At 44.9% G+C, this 17,027-nt stretch overlaps 1 protein-coding gene across 1 annotated transcript in view; it reads right to left on the bottom strand.

Moving 5' to 3' along the window:
* MCUB (mitochondrial calcium uniporter dominant negative beta subunit) overlaps positions 1 to 13,642 on the bottom strand; it is a 17,768-nt gene extending 4,126 nt beyond the window's left edge. Inside the window, exons 1-4 of the mRNA XM_006025547.3 lie at positions 13,535 to 13,642; positions 12,983 to 13,153; positions 2,375 to 2,479; positions 1,837 to 1,997 (exon numbers count right to left, since the gene is read on the bottom strand). Of these exons, the coding sequence (XP_006025609.1) occupies positions 1,837 to 1,997; positions 2,375 to 2,479; positions 12,983 to 13,153; positions 13,535 to 13,610 (513 nt within the window). The 5' untranslated portion in view covers positions 13,611 to 13,642. The remainder of the gene's footprint in view (positions 1 to 1,836; positions 1,998 to 2,374; positions 2,480 to 12,982; positions 13,154 to 13,534) is intronic.
* Positions 13,643 to 17,027: the final 3,385 nt, after the last annotated feature.

Here is a 17,027-nt window from a genome sequence, read left to right as displayed (position 1 = left end):
CCCCCCCCCCCCCCCACCCGGGCACCAGCCAGTGAGTGCGTGGCTTTGCTTTTCTTTTTTAGAGCCAGGACGCTGGGGCCAGGCAGCCATTGACAGGGCCGGGAGATGGTGGCAGTTGGGGGTACTCAGGGGGGTTGGGGGACCAGGCAGGGGATGGTGCCTGGTGGGGGTCCTCCCATGGTCCCCACCCCCCTTACTGGCACGGAGCCCAGGCCCAGCTCCCTGCGGCAGTGAGCGTGGACTGCCTGAATTGCCGAAGCTCTGAATCTTTTCCAACTAGATTCAGAGGCTTTGAATCGATTCAGATCTTTTTATTGGTCTCCCAGGTTGATTTGGAGAATCAGCTGCCAAATCAGGCCAAATCTCCTCTGAATTGAATCAGCACCCATAGCTTCGCACAGCCCTAATGTCTACACAAGATGCTATTGCACATTTATTTAGCAAGTACTAAATAAATACACAGTAACTGGAGCTACTGTGCAGTAGTGCCGGCGAACATCTTTTAAGTGACGCAACTGCGCAGTAGCCTAATAATGCTGCACAGTAGCGTATTAGCACCATCCGTGCTGTGACACGCTACTGCACAGTATTATTAGGCTATTGCGCAGTCAGTGTCTTGTGTAGACGCACCCAGTATAAAGCAGTGGGTCATGAGCAGAAGGAATAAGCTACAGTAGCAGGGGTTGGGCAACCAGGGCACTAGCCCCAAATGCTGATATGGATGGGGTGCAAGAAAGACAGCTACTGCCCCTCTGGGTACAGTAGGCTTCTGAGCTTCTGCCAATTTGTCTGCCATTCCATCCATACCTCATGGCAGTGGTTCTCAACCTTCATAGAGCTGGGGCCCCCACCCTACTTTTTTCACTTTGACAGCACCCCAGTTGAGAGCTACTGTTGTGCTGCCTCAGCTAACTTGAATGGTTCTTAACTGGGGTGTTGCCACCACAAAAAGCTACCCCATGCACCTTTTTCACTGCCAGACTGGGAAGGGTTGCAGCATGCAGATACTGTCCTGACTTGCTAGGATTCCCTGTTAAGCCCAACACAGACAAGAGAGCCAGCTCATTCTGCAGCCCTTCCTACCTGGACCCTGCACAGCGTCTCCCAGAAAGAGGTACACGACACAGGTATCTGTCCTGTGCACCTCTGTTTATGTTTCTAACAGGAGCATTTGGGGACTGGATCAGCAAGATCTGTGGCACAAAATGGTTTTCATGCTTGCTTTAGGTTTAATCAGAGAACCCTAAAGAGGCAGGAGACTGCGTGTATTTCACAGCTTTTCCTAGTCTGGCTGTCCACTATGTGCCCAGGGAACCTTTACCTGGTCATGGCAGTGGCACCCACACTGCAGCATACCGGAGGGGGGTCCTATAGCACCCTGGTTGAGATCCACTGCTGTTTTGCTGTTGGCCTAACCTGCTTTAGATTCAACATGTTTGTACCTTCCTTTCCTAGTTCCTTAGGCAGAAGCATTTTTCCATAGAATAATGGAAGAATAGGTAATGGATTCACAGGAAAATAAATTTCTTGCCAGCTCTCTAATTAAATTTCTGTGATGTGGTAACATCAGTCTGCACATCCAGTTGGAAAATTAGATTCAGGCAAAGTGACTCTGAAACTAGTGGAGTGCCAACTCCCTAGAGTTTTTGTCTAGCTCCAGAGGATTTCACCTGGGGAAAGTTATACAACAGGAGGAAAAGGAACTAGAGTTTGAAAACCATCTTGTGCCTGAATTAGCCTGCCCCATTCATCCATGCCTAAGTCATCACAGAACTGCATATATTAGTGAAATCAGGGTTTGTTTGTTTTTTATAGAGGAAAAAAATCCCTTCCCACCTGTTCAAAGGGTATCAGCTGTTCCTTCAGATGGTCCAGTTTCAGTAGCAGTTCTCTCTCCCTCTTTATCTGATGGTCTTCTAAATGCAGGGCCGTGAACAGTCTCTGAACCAAGGATTTGACATCTTCCATTTCAGTAGCATGCTCACTACTTAACTTATCTGAGAAAAGACCATGTTTGTTCTGACTGATAAAATGAATCAAACACACTCCTTCAAGGAGAAGTAAGTATTGCTTGTATATGGCCACAAACTGAAAATTCACTGTTTTTTCTTGAAATATTCAAAAGGGGGAATTAACGGACCTATTTTCTATAGGGACTGATATAATAACAAACATGAACAACTGGTGCCGCCCAAGACGGGGGGTGGGGGTGGGGCGGGCACCATTTGTAGTTGGCAGTGAGCAGCGGTGTCAGCGGCGGGGGGCACATGCCCCCCTACACATCACCCATGATAACAAAACTAAACAAAACAAATATGCTTTTGAACAGATGCAGCTGGATAGTCACACATTTCAAGACAGCTGTGGCTCTTACCTTTTATAGGGACTTTTACACTGTATGTCATATCATTAATGACCAATTTAAAATCATTCATCAATAACATTTCCACCAGTGTTTTAGTAGAAATCTTGCTACCATCTATAAGAGAAAAGAGAAAGAATCAAAAGGCCACTAGCCTCAATGTTAGTGGTTTCTAGAAGTAAGACCAGATGAAAAATCATCTTTAAATAATTACATTCAGTTTGGAAGTGGACAAATGTGTAGCTCCAATAAAAAGGTGCTTTTAATAAACATGCATGTTAAAACGTTAGATAAAGCATCATCTGAAACATTTAATATAAACTCTGAACTTGTTTGAAATACCTGACATAACTCAGCACATTGTTTACAGGCAGTTTCCTTTTTTGTTTCCATTTTAAGAAGGAATGCAGCCAAGATAAAACGCACAGGTTAAAAATGTTTTTACTTGTGTCATTAAGACTTTAAAAATTCTCCATTTTATTTCTGGACACCAAATCTCTACTTTTTTTTTACATTTATTTGCATCTTGTATTTTGTATAGCTTGGAACAATTAAATCATTTAGGTCACATTCACTTTCCAGAGGAAGAACGTCTAATGAATATAGCCTAAGACTTCATATGTCAGGAGATCAGGCACCAAAAAACTAGCTGCAAGATCCAAACATGTTAGTCAGTCTCTGTCAATTGAAGATGCTACCACTTAGCCTCCTCTGAGGAGTGTATTAATATTTGGATGGAGAATGCTACAAAAACAAAACTAAACATCTTAGAAATTCTTCAAAAGTTGTCATGGATTATTGACAGATCAAGAAAAAACACAAAACTTCCAACATTATTTAAAGGACAGACACTTTCACTAACAACCTATGAATGGAACAAATGTGGAGTTTGTTTCAAATTGTTTTGGAGATCCCTACTCATGCAGGTACCTATCTTAGCCTCAAAGAGAACCTGCACTCAAGCAAGGCTTATAAGAGACTGCTTGCTTCTGAGGAATTTAGTGGAAGGGGTAGGAAATAAATTAGACTTATTATGCAAAGGTACTTGCAATCTAAATCATGATGTCCCTGTTCAACAGATTTCTATTTTCTTTTGTAATCATGTATTATTTCAAAACAGAGTTTCAACCATTTGGGAAGAAAAAATACCTCTCTTCTATTTCAAGTGTTGACTATTCTGTCAACAGTCTCTTCAGAATAGTTACAGAAGCCCAGCATTTTCACTCCTGTTCACTCAAATCTTGTAAACTATTTCTGAAGTAATTGCTAAAATAACTTAGCTCATGAAATTTCTGCTACGTTGCAATCTCACTACCATACTCAGTGGTAGAGGAATCCTAGGAGAACTATTGCTCCATAGGCAGATCCAGGATTTTAAACAGGAACAGAAACCAGTGCTGCAGGAATGGCTGAACAGTCTCCTCCCACACACTGGGTGAGGAAGACTACACTGCAGGAGCAGGACAGTGGGACTGATTTGCTGCCCTGACCCCTTAGGTGGCAACCTATAAGTATAAAGCTGTGTGCATCAGAAAATGGGAGAACTTCTGTTCACCAGGGCACCAAGGGAAGACAAAGTCTAATGGTCACAAACTGCTGGAAGACCGTTTTAGACTGGACATTAGGAAAACCCTCTTTACCGCCTGAGTCTCCAGAGTCTGGAATAGACTACCCCCGGAAGTGGTGCAAGCACCTACTTTGGATACCATCAAGAAATGTTTGGATGCTTATCTTGCTGGGGTGATCTGACCCCAGCTGACTTCCTGCCCTTTGGGTAGGAGACTAGACCTGATGATCTCGTGAGGTCTCTTCTAGCCCTAATGTTTATGAAATCTAAGAAGCCAAAGACTTTTTAAAACCCCACCCCCAAATCAGGTAAGTCTCCTCCCCCTTCTCCCCTCCCCCCCAGCAGTACCTCCCCCTCACTCAATGCCTCTGGGCTCAGGAAGAAGAGACATACCTGCCACCACCAACACTGTTTCCTGCCATGCTCCAACCTGGTCTTTGGGCAGAGGCTGCATGGAGAGCTGGGCTTGGCTGTGAACAGTGGTGGTGGTGGGCTGGTTTCCCTGACCTGCCCCTTCTCCTGGACTGGTGGGGAACACCCGAGGGGAACCAGGCAGAGAGGGGGAAGCAGCCTCCCATTGCTGCTGTCCCCAGCTCCCTGCACAGCCTGGCTGGAGCAGTTCTGGAGCTCCGTCCACCCCCAGGTTAGCTGGGGTCAGTAGCAGCAGCAGGCGGGGGGTTTCAGGGGGGGAAATAGGGAGGGAAGGGGATGTGCCATTGAGCCCAGAGGGGAAGGGAAACAGTACTGTGGGGAAAGGGATTCTTGTTTGGGGACTAAATAACAGTCTCTGGCCACTGCTCCCATAGTGTGGGCCAAATGGGGATGCATCTTGCACTCCCTGCATCCCATGCCAATGCACCCACTCTGGATCTGCCCCTTTGTTACCCTCATGAGGTCAACTATGTACAAACCAGTGTTGGAAGACCAATCTGTCCCAGTTTTAACAGCCAACAACAATCCAAAAACCTTGATACAAATTTTAAGGGGCCTGGATTGGAGGGTTTGGTTTTGTTCCACTTGTTTTTTTGAGGGGGTTGTTTTTAAAGAGTCCCTCAATGTTGTGTCTGTTACGTGTATTTCTATCCGTTTGCCTCCATAACCCCACAATTTTGAATCCAACTCACCTCCTTTTACATTATAGACTTGTGGAAACAAATTCTCAATTTCAGATTGCTTCGGGCACCATTGACCTTGGTTGTGCAAACACAACCTTTTTATTTAGCAGAGTACTTTGTTGAAGTAGGGATGGATACTTCAAATAACTATAATATGTATTAGTGAATAGGAATGAGTATTTGGAGAAGTACCGTACTTACTCAACTCTAAGATAAGGTTTCCCTCCACATTTTACATGGGGAAAAAACCCCCCTCATCTTAGAATCATGTACAACAGTGGTGGTGGGGTGGCAGCTGCTGTGGCTTGGGCTCCAGTCCTGGCCTGGGGTTGGGGCCATGGCTGCGGCTGTCTGTCTCCCCACCCCCTCCATTGCCTCTGCACCCCCCCACTTCCACCCCCACATGCAGCCTCTTCCCTACCCCACCTGCCCTTTCCCCCCTTACCCTTGCTCTGTATTGGCAGGCTCCCATCCATGCTGCAGCCTGGGGCACTGAGTATGGCCCCAGCATGGCCCTGCAGCAGCAGCGCACAGCCCACACTGCTGCTACAGACACTGGGCCGGGGTGGGGCTGTGCTCAATGCCTCAGGCTAGAATGGGAACACAGCCTGCCAGCACAGAGCAAGGGGAAGGGGAAGGGAAATGGGAGCAGGAGCTGGAGAGGAGGAGGAAGGGGAAAGCAGAGGTGGGGGGAGGAGCAGGAAGGGGAGTAGAGGGGGAAGGGGGCTCAAGGCTGTGGAGGGGCAGACACAAGGAGGGGGGCAAACTGCTTGACTTCTCCACACTGCCTACCCTCCTGAAGCAGTGTGGGAGATGAATTGAAGACCCCACAAGAATTGATTCTATACATGTATACTTTTATAATTTTCCATTTTTCCCATGTATAGAATCTAATCATTGGGGGTCATCTTAAATTCAGGGTAATTTTAAATTCAAGTAAATACGGTAAGTATTTACTTGAATCTCACTTGATGCTTGACCTTGGCTTCTATTTCCGTAGTTAAATTGACACTGATCTTTGTAAAGCTCTTTGAATCCCTTGTTTAAGGGGTGCTATGCAAGTGGATAATAGAAGTATTATTCCAGATTAAGCATAATGAATGGTTTGTATATAAATATTTGTTGCTGTGGGGTTGCCTAAGACCTTCCATCTGTCTCCATGTGCCTACTATAGAAACACACCTGGAATTCTGCACTGGAATTTGACACTTGGAAGCATTTGGCAATATCTGCTGAGATATAACGGCTTGAACAGAGGAAGCTAACACACCAGCTGGCTCTTCTACCCACTCTATGTGGGTAGGCTGGCAGACTTGGAACATCGGCATATTAAACCAAAAATTAAAAACGTACATCCTCTCTTTTTTCAACACTTTACAAATGTCACCTTTATAATTTACATGGAAATGAGCGTCAGCATTCTTATTAAAATTATGTTGAACAAAAAAAAAAAAAGAAAAGCACTTGTTTGGAAGTGTCAGACAGTGCCACATTTGATTCAGTACTGTCCATTCTGGTATTCATGAACTGATGGAAAATAGAAAAGTATTTTTAGGTCTTCCAAAAATAATTCTCTCTAAAAGGCTATTTTCCTTCCTGCTTAGCAAAATGAAGGTGAAGAGATGAACAAAAAGCTTTTCTTTGTCTAATTCCATGCAGTGCTAGAATAAGAATGATAGAAAATTAAAATAAACTACCCAATCTGTAATGTTTCCAGTTCAAGTTAGCTTTAAAGTACAGTGCTAAGATAGGTCCTCATTTTATCTAGAAGCTAAATAAAACAGAAGGAAGGAGTATTTGTACTTAAATCAAATTTTCTTAAGATGTTCATATCCTTTTAAATTATATAAGTCTGGTGTGTGACTAGCACCATCATTACCATATTAACTTTCTGTTTATATATATTAAAAGTTATTCTCCATTGTTACCTTCAAATGCCAAATAACTCTATGAAGAGGAGAAAAATTTGGTCCAGATTTTGATTCTAAGCCAAGAGCATTATCAGATGAGGCACTCCCCCTGTTGGTGAAATTAGATTCATTTCCTTTACAACTACAACAGACAGTCCTGCTAGCCTTGTAAATATGTGTCTAATAATATTATGGACTAAATCCACATAATGAACAATGGAGCAAACCCTGATGCTAAGATTACTGGGGGTCTTAATTTTCATTTTAAATTTACATAGAAATGAATATCAGCATCCTTATTCATACTTTTGCAACGGACACAACAGATGCATTCTGCCTGACAGGAAAGAATAATGCAGACACCTGTGAGTGCACTCCCTTTGGTCTACAGGACTGTGAATGAAGATACCTGTGTTCATAAAAGTAACTGTCTTCAGGGTCATACCCAGAGTTTGCTGCTCGTAAAGGTGGGGAACAGCCTATATCATCCCATTACCGGATAACATTTAGGTGAATGCTTGTGCATTTGTCATCTGTCCCCAGTCCTTACAGGATGCCTACAGGGAATATGAAGTCTTGAACAAGTTTTCTTTTGTAATGTTGATATTTCATCTATGTGCATAAAAGGACTGACCTGATGAAGAGTGTCACGGTGAGGTCCTTCAGGAGGGCCGTGATCTCCTTACGGCCCCCTCACCGTGCCAAGTCAGCCCAAGGGCACCCTCAAATTCTCGCCCGTCATGTCTTTGATGTTTATGTATAGTTGGGAGGCTGCCTTGCGTCTCCTTGGGCACGTAAACTCCTGGACCCCTCGTGGGTCTTATCCTGCACCCTAGCCTTATGGGCTACGCGTGGCTCCTACCAGCTCCTAATACCACGCCCCAAGCCTCGCTGATGTGCTGGACACTGGTCTGTCATGATACATGCCCGTTCTCCCGGGCCTCCTCTGTAATCTAGCCCACTCCTGGGCCTCCCCTGTAGTCTAGCCCATTCTGGGCTCTCTCTAGTACACAGCCCCCCACTAGGACTCTTGCCGAGTCCACTCTGGGCCTTGTCTAAAAGTGTTGTCCCGCTCAGGGACCCTCTAGCGGGTCTCCGGTCCTTTAGGCCAACCGCATGGCTAGCCTCTCTGATCCCGGCTCACTGCACTGCTATCCCCTTTGGTCGGGGACCACCGCAGCACCTTGCCTTTCTCCTGGGGCGTTGTACTACTAACCACTTCCGTCGGGGTCCACCGCAGCACCCTGCCCCTATCGGAGGGTTGTTGCCTCATTAGCCTACAGCCAGGCTCGTTACGCCCGTCTCGGGCTTCTCAATAGTCCCCCTTCTCAGGGACCTTACATGCCCGTGCCAGGCTTCTCAATAATATCGCCCCCTCTCTGGGGCTCGCTGTGCCCACGCTGGGCTCCTTAATAATGGTGCCCCCTCTCTGGGCTTGCTGTGCCCATGCTGGGCTTCCCTAAAGTGTGCTCCCCCTTCCTGGGGCTCGCCACACCCACGCTCGGGCCTCCTGATAGCGCCCCCTCCTGGGGCTCATCGTGCCTGCGCTGGGGCTTCTCAAAATGCCCCTCTCCGGGGCTGGGGTCTACCCACCCCGCAAGTTGCACCCTCACTGGCGCTGCAGCTTCACTGGCGCTGGGGCTCCCATACCACTGGGGTTCCCCCTGAGAAACCTGCGCCCTCACTGGCGCTAGGGCCTTCTTGTAATGCTCGCATTCTAGCTCCAGGAGCTCTTGCCTCCCTGGCCACTGGCAGAGAACTGCCAGCCTGGCCTCAGCCCTGGGCTTTATGAAGGCCAGGCCCTGCCCCTTCTGGCCAGCTGACTCACATTAGTTGCCCCGGCAACCTGCAGCTGTGCTTGTTATGTCCTGCCAGGGCTCTCTCTCCCTGGCGGTTTCCACTCTCTAGGAGCAGAGCACCGAGGTGCCCTGCGACAAAGAGCATAGTCTATCTACATGCTTCATGGATTCAGAGAATAAAAGTAGTAAAAGAAAAATAAATTTTAAGAGATTCTACTTTGTAGTTCAAATATGATTTACTTTTTAAAAAAATCTGGACAGAAAAAATAATTGTAAGCAAGAAACTTAGGTAAGTGGTAACATACTACTTCAGAGATAACAGTGTTTCTGCATTAGAAACAGGCCACAGTACTGACAGGGTAGTCGTGATCCAAATCTCTAATTTCAGATTATAAAATCTTTCCCTCACAAAAGGATAAAAGCTTCTATGTGACTTTAAAATTTAAGTCTCACTGAAGACAAAGAGAAAGGCATTTTTAAAAAGCGTACCCTTCTCCGTATAATGAAACTTTAGTGCTTCCACTTACAAAAGGAGAGGCCTAGGGCCTAGCACTAAAGGGGGTGCAATATCCCAAGAGACTCAGATGGTTGGAAGCAAGACTTTACAAGTTTCTAGTTGATGCTCACAGAAGCACTGATAGGGAGCATTACTAATCACATACAGACTAAGAGTTGCTCTGTGAAGATCCTTTAAGACTGATAGTTGGAGAAAAGAAAGAGGGAAATATATGGGGTACTAGAAGACAACACACTTATTAAATAGCACTATAAAAAAAAAAAGACAGCTGTCTTGGGAAAGGGAACAATTCAAGGAAAATACCAGATCTTAAGGAGGTTCAACTGTAATATCCAAATTCTCTGGAACGATAGAGGTGTTAAATTGCAAAATACCATTTATCCGTATTATTCTTATGCACTGAGAGTTAAGAACCATCCACCCTAAACCTTAGGGCCCTGGCATTTATCATGAGATAAGTTGCAACATGCCCACATTCAGCCAATTTATGGCATGATAAAATGGCAAGCCAGCCACAAAAATGTGTTGTGCTTTCATCTGAACATGTGGCATGCAGCCCAGAATTGGCTTTCCTTACAGCTGGGACTTTTAATGCTGTGTCATGCAACCTGCTGCTGGGCTGACAGGTCCAGGGCACAGGGAGCTAGATATCAAGAAGCTCCCCAATCCACAGCTCCCCACACCCCAGTAAATACGCAGCCAGCTTCACACAGGCTAGGAATCGCGGAGCTCCCTGATCTACAGCTCCCCATGCCCCAGAACACAGCCAGCTGCTGGCATGCTTTTTAAAATGTCTGGGCTGCCCGCACACCTGGATTTTGAGAAGGCGCACCTGCAACCTGGCTGCAGTGTGCCTAAATATTTAAAAGCTGTCCCTGCAGGAGGGTCCGGTGCCTAGAGGGGACTAGAGCATGAATATCTGGTGCCTGGGAGGGACACCAGGAGATTCCAGTGCTGGGCGGGGACAACACGACTACAGCACAAAGGTCTGGTGCCTGGTGGGGGGTCCAATGCCTAGGGGTGAGTAAGCTGCATTGAGAGAAGCTCCAGTGCTGGGGTCTGCCAGAGTGGGGCCAAAGCGCCTGAACCCATTGAAGGGGCAGTATATCAGCAGGGTTAGAGAGCTCAGAGGTCTGAAGCCCAGGAGGCAAAAGGACCGGGGCTGGGAGCCTATAACCCAGGAGAGGCATAAGTTAGGAGATCACCTGCAAGGCATGGGAGTGGGTACTGGGGAGGATGGAGCCCATGAAACTAGCCCTTAAGGCAATTACCACAAACACCGATGGTCATCCGCGTAAGACCAGGCTTGGGAAGCCCTGGGGCAGCCACCCTTTTATCAGAAATTAATATAGTCAAAGCATAGCAGGTGAGTAAAGGAGAGAGGGCCACAAGGGACCACGACCTGAAGGATTGGAGTTCAGGAAGAGTGGTTGCTCCCCCAGGGAGCAATCCTCAAAGCACAAACAATGTCTATCCCATCTTGGAGGAAAGGTAGCAAAAGGACACAGCAGCCCCCTTGGCTCTGCAGGGAACGTGTGGACTTCCTGTGTCTAAAATAAAGACCTATAAAGGATGGAAGACTGGAATCACCTCAAAGGAGGAGTATTCTGCACTGGTCCGGACCTGTAGGGAGCAAACCAAGAATTGCCAAGACTGTGACTGAACTCCAACTGGCTACATGTATCAAAGACAATAAAACATCCTTTTTTAGATATGTGGGGAGCCAGAAGAAAAGCAAGGGTAACACTGGACCCCTGTTAAACCAAATGGGACAACTGACACCCGACACCCAGGAAAAAGCCAACGTGCTTAATGGGTATTTTGCATCAGTTTTTCACCAGCCCCAAGAGACTGCCCTGCTCAATACCGCACGGGACAGCCAGGGTGAGGGAGAATTGTTACCCTACATTAATGTAGACCATGTACAGGAACACCATGAGAGGCTGGATACCTTCAAGTCAGCTGGCCCAGACAGTTTACACCACAGGATACTTAAGAAGCTGGCAGGCATCATAGCCCAGCCCCTGGCATGGATCTTTGAGAACTCCTGGTGCTCAGGTGAAGTGCCTGAAGATTGGAAGAAGGCAAATATCTTCAAGAAAGAGAGGAAAGTAGATCCGGGGAACTACAAGCCTATCAGCCTGACCTCTAGCCCGGGGAAAATCTTGTAAAAAATTATCAAAGAGACCATTCTTAATAAGCTGGCTGATGGCAACATTGTGAGGGATAGCCAGCATGGGTTTACTGCAGGTAGGTCTTGCCTGACCAATCTCATCTCCTTCTATGACCAGGTGACATATCACCTGGACAAGGGAGAAGTGATTGATGTCATATATCTTGACTTTAAAAAAGCCTTTGATCTGGTGTCCCATGATCTCCTCATGAAAAAACTAGCCAACCGTGGCCTCGGCTACATCACAGATTGATGGCTGGGGAATTGGCTCCGAGGTTGGACCCAGAGAGTAGTAATAGATGGAAGTAAATCATCGTGGCACGCCATGACCAACGGGGTCCCCCAAGGCTCTGTCCTTTGGCCTATACTCTTCAATATGTTTATTAATGATGTAGACACTGGTATCAGAAGCGGACTGGCCAAGTTCACCAATGACACCAAACTTTGGGGTAAAGCATCCACACCTGAGGATAGGCTGGTGATCCAGGCCGACCTCGACAGGCTCAGAAAATGGGCGGATGAAAACCTGATGGCATTCAACACCAAAAAATGCAAGGTACTCTACCTTGGGAAAAAAACACAGGACGCTTATAGGCTCAGGAGTGCTACACTTGCTAACACCACGGCCGAAAGGGACTTGAGGGTCATGACTGACCACAAGATGAATATGAGCCACCAATGTGATGTTGCAGCTGGTAAAGCGAGCAAAACTTTGCTTCTTGAGCAAATCCCAGGACGTCATCCTCCTGCTGTATTCGGCCTTGGTGAGGCTGCAGCTGGAGTACTGCATCCAATTCTAGGCTCCACAATTTAAAAAGGATGTGGAGAAGCTTGAGAGAGTCCAGAGGAGGGCCACACATGATCAGAGAGCAGGAGAACAGGCCTTATGAAGAGAGGCTGAGAGCCATGGGACTCTTCAGCCTCAAAAAGCACAGGTTCAGGTGGGACCTGGTGGCTGCCTATAAGTATATAAGGGTTGTACATCAGGATCTGGGGGAATGCCTGTTCACCAGAGTGCCCCAAGGGATGGTCACAGGTCAAAGGTCACAAACTCCTCCAAGACCATTTCCGGCTGGACAGAAAGAATAACTTCTTTACTGTCTGAGCCCCAAAGGCCTGGAATAGACTGCCTCCAGAGGTGGTGCAAGCACCTTCTCTGGACTCTCTTAAGAAACATTTGGACGCCTGTCTTACTGGGATCCTTTGACCCTAGCTGACTTCCTGCCCCTGGGGCAGGGGGCTGGACTTGATGATCTTCCGAGGTCCCTTCCAGCCCTAATGTCTATGAAATCTATCTATGAGAGCCAGACTGGCAAGGGCTGAGTGGCCACCAACCACCCTGGGACGGGCACTGGTTATAGACCTGTCCCTGAACCCCGGCTCTCCGGATGCCCAGACAGTTAACAGCAATGCCTGCAGCTAGCTGCAAGCATACCAGTGCAGACAGCTGGGGATTAAGGAGCTCTTTACTCAAAAAGAAAGAGCTAACCTTAGTTTCTTATAAACGGACTGCAACGTTAATACAATATTAATAAATACCATTTGTAAAGATTTCTGCCTTCTCGATTCCTTTATCTTCTTTCTGTATGTCCTGCAGGAAGGTCCCCACGGTTGTTAACATTGGCTTGACAGTAAACTGGCAGCGCTCTTTTCTTGAGGGTAACATAACAGTTATCACAGGAAGACCATGTCTGTAATTAATAGTTACTTCTGAAAAAGAGGAAAAAAAGTCATGTTTGTTAAATGCAATTTAAACTCATACTTCCTTTCAAAAGAGGCCAAATATGGAAATGCATATAGTATGTCTTAAATTTGTTTACTGTACAAGACTAAAGCATAATACTTTTACAGGCCCCAAAAGAAAAAGTGACTTGTTCAAAATCACCTGAAAAGTCAATGGCAGAGGTAGAAAATGTCCTGACCCCCCAGTTTTGTGCTGTAAAACTACGTGCTTGCTGAAACAAAGATACATACATCTACGCAACAGGAATAATGCACATTCCACACTTCTATTATTAGCTGTTATTTTCAGAAGGCTGAGACTAAAAGGTGAGCTGATTTGAAAAAAAGATAACTGATGAGATAACTTACCATCAGATGGCACCAGTGTGCTATAACACACTCTTTTATAATGCCTCAGTTTTCCTATTTGCCTCTGGCACTGCATCTGCAAAAAAGATTTTTTTTTGAGGGAGAGTGTACACAGCTGGAATAAAACACTACCTTGGTAAACAGCAGTCCCCAGCCATCACTCATCCACATGGTAATACTCTGTGTGGACTGGCAGAATACAGGTATTCCTGAAAAAGCATCTCCCTATAAACAAAAATCTCCAGCGATTCTGATTACCAAGCAGAATTTCTACTATTCTAGACAAAATTATTAATAAGTATTAGTAAACTGTTGGCTACAACTAAGTAATTCTGTCATTTCATTCAGAATGATATAAATATCTTAAGATGATAGATGTGGTTATATTTTAATTTTAAGCAAATGTCTTTTGTTATACAGGAAAATGCCTCAATTGTAATGTAACCCTGCCTTCTTCAAAAAGGAACTTGAAATGTTGCTCCATTATGCTGCTTTAGAGTAGAAGGCAGTTATCACCACTCACTACATACACGATTCTTTCGAGTCGATAATGCAATGTAATAAATAAGTGCGTGTTCTGAGTGAAAAATAGCAACACTTTCACCAAAGCATTACATTACATTACCACTATATGCAAAAGTGCAAGCAGCTGTGATTCAGCACCATTACATTAAAAATGTATTGGTGCTGTTCACAATATTTAAAAAAAAATTAACCACACAGCTTGAGAAAAACAAAAACAGCTTTTATTTGTTATCTAGACTTACTGTTTGAACAATAGTGCAATTCTGCTAGTGCAATCAAAACTATAAGATTGCTACCATTTAATACCCCACTGTAAAAGATACAACAACTTGGTTAATGTTACCTTCTGCAATGAACGCACAGAATAATTACTGGGATTATTACTCTGTAATCTCTAAAGACCTCTTGCAGTACCAGAAGTACCCACAGCTAAGGGTTGTCAACGCACAAAAGATATACTGCTTTAATTATTCCAATGTCATTGAGGCAGCAAAATCATACTAGTGGGAATGCAGTTACACTGGTATAAACATGTTTTATACTGGCATGGTATTTCTTGCAGGGAAAACAGCTAAAAAAGACCTGATAGACAAGACTGAAGTGGAAGTTTGAGAGCTGAACGCTCAGGAAAAAGGAAAATAATCTAGGATCAATTTACCCAAAAAATTGGCAGCTGGCAATTCAATCACATTCTTGTACTTAATATACAGAAACTAAAGCTTTTTGATACACATCACAGCACATTTACTATCCAAAGGAGGAAGTTTACCAAAAGTAAATCTATAAAATGCAGTAGATTTCATTTATAGAGATTACTTCTCAGTTGAACATCCTACTCTAAACAATACTTCCAGAACTAAGTTTTTTCAGGCTGAAAAATTTGTGATCCTGCCTGTGACAATGGAGTCTACAGAAGAAAGGAGGGGACCCTACAGTAAATACAAAAATGTTTTTTAAATTGTTTAAAAAAAAAATAATTAAAAAAAACTGTGGCGCGCAGAGGCTTATTAATGCTGAATGCTAGCGAGAGCTTCAGTGCAACAACATGGAATGAATGCCTACCCATCTGTTCTGAAAGCATATATTCCTTCCGTTTTGCACTCCACTAGCTAAGTACAACCTCTGACACAGGTCAGCTGTTTTGGTTCGAACCATCCGCAGACAATACATGTACACAAAATGTGAATATGGGCCATCACTGTTGGGGGAAAAAATAATAAAAAACAATTCCAACCCCTTTTTTCTGGAAGGCATTTAAAAACAAATAAACAGAGGACAGATGATAGCCTAAAACAAATTCTCAGTGGCCTGGCATATAATATTCACAACATATCAGTGATGTCCCCTTGGGGGACTACTGAGGAATGCCTCTTTTTATTGGCATTTGATACACAATTATGCTTACTGTGATAAATATCCAATTATCTGTGGTTACCTTTTCCTGGATATTGCATTGTATTGTCTATGAGCAGGTGCTACTATTTTTCTTGTTGTTGCAAATTTTTGCATCAGCACTGTTTAGAGAAAGGATAGTACATATCTACTTTATAGCTGATTTATTTGGAATGAGGTTTTCTTTGATGGTTTGTTTGGGGGGGTTGTTGTTTTTTTTTAAACTTTTTGTGAATTGTTTGCACCCCAATAGGAAAATCTCTGTATATTTTATTTATAAATATTTTGAATCTTTCAATAAATTACCGATCAAGTGAAACAAAAGGAACAGCTTTACAATACATGTTTTATACGGTTTCTTTTTCTGCAGAGACTTCTAGTGCTTTCTCCCTGCCTCAAATGAAAACAAAAAAACCTCAATGCATACACTGATCATTTCATTTTATTTAACTATCTCCCACACAAAACAACCTGTTTAAAATCAAATACATACATAGTAATAACATGTGCACTGAAGAATGGGACTTGAGGGTTCCAATAAAGTAAGTCAAGGTCCCACTAAGGCAAAAGGCCCACCTACTTGCAGCTGGATCAATCCTGGGCGACCCAGAATAGGTCCAAATTGTCTCTTCACAGGATAGGGGCTAGAATTACAGGAAGCTGATAATGGAAAGCTCCCATGAGTCATTAGGCCCTGCAGAAAGCCTAAGATGGGGGTTGTCAACTGGGGGTACGTGTATACCCTCGGGGGTACATGTGGGCAGGTGGGGACGGAGCCCCACCGCCTCCTAGAAACAAAGCCCAGGGTGGGAAGGGGGACACAGAGCAGCAGTGCCCTTCCGTGGGCTCTACAGGCGCTGCCCAGCTAGCCAGACGAAGAGGGCGGGGGGGAAAACTTGCATGCGATGCCCGCTGCCACTTCCCACCACCCTGCGCTGCCGCCACTCCACTTTTTTTTTGTAAATGTACCCCTACGTGCCACCGCCCCCCATGCTCCATGTCCGGCTGCCAGGGGTACACCTACTGAAAAAAGGTTGAAAACCCCTGGCCTAAGATAATGAGAAGAATTGGAAAGAGGGACTCCCATTTCAGAAGGAGCCAGGAATAGAAGTGGTCCATGAGCTGTAACAGGATGTGGCCAGCATGGTGATGCACACAATCACATCCCTCACCCCTTCCCTATTCTGAGCAATAGGAAAACACTTCTGATTGCCACAGAAACACTTGATATACTGCAGATGGTTGTAGAGTACAACACACAAAAACACTGGGACATGCTCTGCAGCCATAACACTAAATATAATTACTGGGACATTGGGGTCACAGAGCACTACATATAACACCAAGTAGGGAATTGGCTTGGACTTCATAGTTGCAGAGTCTGCTATATGACACCAGTCAGAGTGGACAAGGACTATAGGACATTACCAAAAAACCTGCTAAGTTTTAAGAGGACTATCTACTTCAGGTCCCACCACCACAAAAAAACTAGTTAGAAGAGTGTAAACAAATAACTATAATTTAGATCTACTTCATGGAGAGAGGGTCATTTGTAGTTTGCAGGAAAATCTGTTCT

This window comes from Alligator sinensis, unplaced genomic scaffold (genome assembly GCF_000455745.1).
Source record: "Alligator sinensis unplaced genomic scaffold, ASM45574v1 scaffold861_1, whole genome shotgun sequence".
NCBI lineage: Eukaryota > Metazoa > Chordata > Crocodylia > Alligatoridae > Alligator > Alligator sinensis.
Note: the sequence above shows the minus strand (reverse complement) of the source record. Positions and strands in the feature narration are given on the sequence as shown.